General features: G+C 36.2%; 1 protein-coding gene across 1 annotated transcript; it reads right to left on the reverse strand.

The window, feature by feature from the left end:
• Window positions 1–100: 100 nt before the first annotated feature.
• On the reverse strand, window positions 101–532 carry LOC106477270. Its single transcript, XM_013937859.1, has one exon. The coding sequence runs from the start codon at window positions 530–532 to the stop codon at window positions 101–103; it is 432 nt and encodes a 143-aa protein (XP_013793313.1).
• Window positions 533–2,324: the final 1,792 nt, after the last annotated feature.

The following is a 2,324-nucleotide window of genomic DNA, read 5'->3' on the forward strand; positions in this document are numbered from 1 at the left end:
CTCCATCTCATGACAAACATTAATGATGCCACTCTCCATCTCATGACAAACATTAGTGATGCCACTTTCCAGCTCATGAAAACATTAGTAATGCCACTCTCTAGCTCATGAAAACATTAGTAATGCCACTCTCTAGCTCATGACAAACATTAGAAATGCCATTCTCCATCTCGTTACAAACATTAGTGATGCCACTTTCCAGCTCATGAAAAACATTAGTAACGCCATTCTCTAGCTCATGACAAACATTAGTGATGCCATTCTCCATCTCGTGACAAACATTAGCGATGCCACTCTCCATCTCATGACAAACATTCGTAATGCCACTTTCCAGCTCATGACAAACGTTAGTAATGCCATTCTCTAGCTCATAACAAACATTAGTAATGACACTCTCCAGCTCATGACAAACATTAGTAATGTCATTTTTCAGCTCATGACAAGCATTAGTAATGGCACTCTCTAGCTCATGACAAACATTAGTAATGCCACTCTCTAGCTTATGACAAACATTAGTAATTCCATTCTCCATATCATGACAAACATTAGTAATGCCACTTTATAGCTCATGACAAACATTAGTAATGCTACTCTCTAGCTCATGACAAACATTAGTGATGCCACTCTCTAGCTCATGACAAACATTAGTAATGCCACTCTCTAGCTCATGACAAACATTAGTAATACCACTTTCCAGCTCATGACAAACATTAGTAATGCCACTCTCTAGCTCATGATAAACATTAGTAATACCACTTTTCAGCTCATGACAAACATTAGTAATGCCACTCTCTAGTTCTAGACAAACATTACTAATGCCACTCTCTAATTCAAGACAAACATTAATAATATCACTCTCTAGTTCAAGACAAACATTAGTAATGCCACTTTATAGCTCGTGCCGTGTCTTAAATACCTCTTGTTTATGTAATACGGTCCCAGTTTTTGTGTGGTTGTTAATTTCAATATATATACATGTATATAGAGAGAGCAATATACGTTAGTTTACCTAAACATGTATACTTTTATTTTGCATGGATATATATATTTCATTGGTTTATTTATGATACATGCAAAATGTATGTGTAGCACGCTCCTTATTTTGCCAGTTTCACACTTGTGTACACAGAAAGTGTAATCATGGAGTCGTACGTTTGGTGTTAAATTACTTATAATATTAAACGTTCCTACGACAATGTTACATTAATTATCACACGATATCAGCCGCACGAACTGTATGTGTTTATATACGACGCGAAGATTGACATGATTGTAGCCAATACGTACAGGACGACAAATGTTTATTTTCTCAAAAATTAAAATTCATTTTAACTCATGTGTTTGTGTGTATCGCGAGCCTTTGTTCTTTTTTAGCTATAAAACGATAAACAGATGATTAAATTAACATTTTATTAAACTCCAGCTAAACATTGAATACTGGTTTCAGTTATCGTTGACTCTTTAAAAGGCTGAACAATGAGGGAGTAGATTCTGATTACCTCATTTATTAGAACTTTTAAGACAAGGGGCGAAATTGAAGTTTACTGAAAATATAGCAAGTGGCTCCCTCTCACGTACTGGCCGGGATTGACTTGTTGTTTTGTTGAATTTTGCGCAAAACTACTCGAGAGCTACGTGTACTAGACGTCTCCTTAAATTTGAAGTGATAGACGAGAGAGAAGATAGCTTGTAAACGCCGCCAACTCCTATGATTATCTTCATCAACAAATAGTGGGGTTGACCATCACAGTATAATTTCCCCCATTCCTGGGAGAACATGTTCGGTGACGGGATTCGACCGGCAGTTTGTGAGTGGAGTGCCCTTACCACAAGGGCAAGCTAACGGTAGAGCATAATTTAAATGAAACAAAGCAGTAAAGAAGACTCAGGGATTTGAAAATAATGGCCTTCGAAACATACAAAACGTATCACTTGTCATAAAAATTGTAAAATGTTTGAGTTTGACTTTTATAAATTTCAATGAACCAATGAATCTTTAGATCAAACACAAGCCTAGTTTTTACTGTAATATATGGGTGTTATAGAGTATACCAAGACCCTGATAAGGGAGAGTACCTTTAGTTCATAAACAAATACTTGCTTAATTGTTTTCTAATTAATTCAAACCTGTCCAAGAATAATCAGCTTACCAAACTTTTAAAAGAATGAGGCCAAAGAAAGATTACGAAAGAAATCTTCTAGGTTTAGTTGTCATTGCCCACAGAAAAGGAGGGACTTAAGGATCCCTCTCTCTTTGCCTCGGGTTGTTAAACAAAATATAACATGACACATTTTTACTAGGCTCTTGTCAGTGTTTCGGTGCT

This window comes from Limulus polyphemus, unplaced genomic scaffold (assembly GCF_000517525.1).
Source record: "Limulus polyphemus unplaced genomic scaffold, Limulus_polyphemus-2.1.2 Scaffold13798, whole genome shotgun sequence".
NCBI lineage: Eukaryota > Metazoa > Arthropoda > Merostomata > Xiphosura > Limulidae > Limulus > Limulus polyphemus.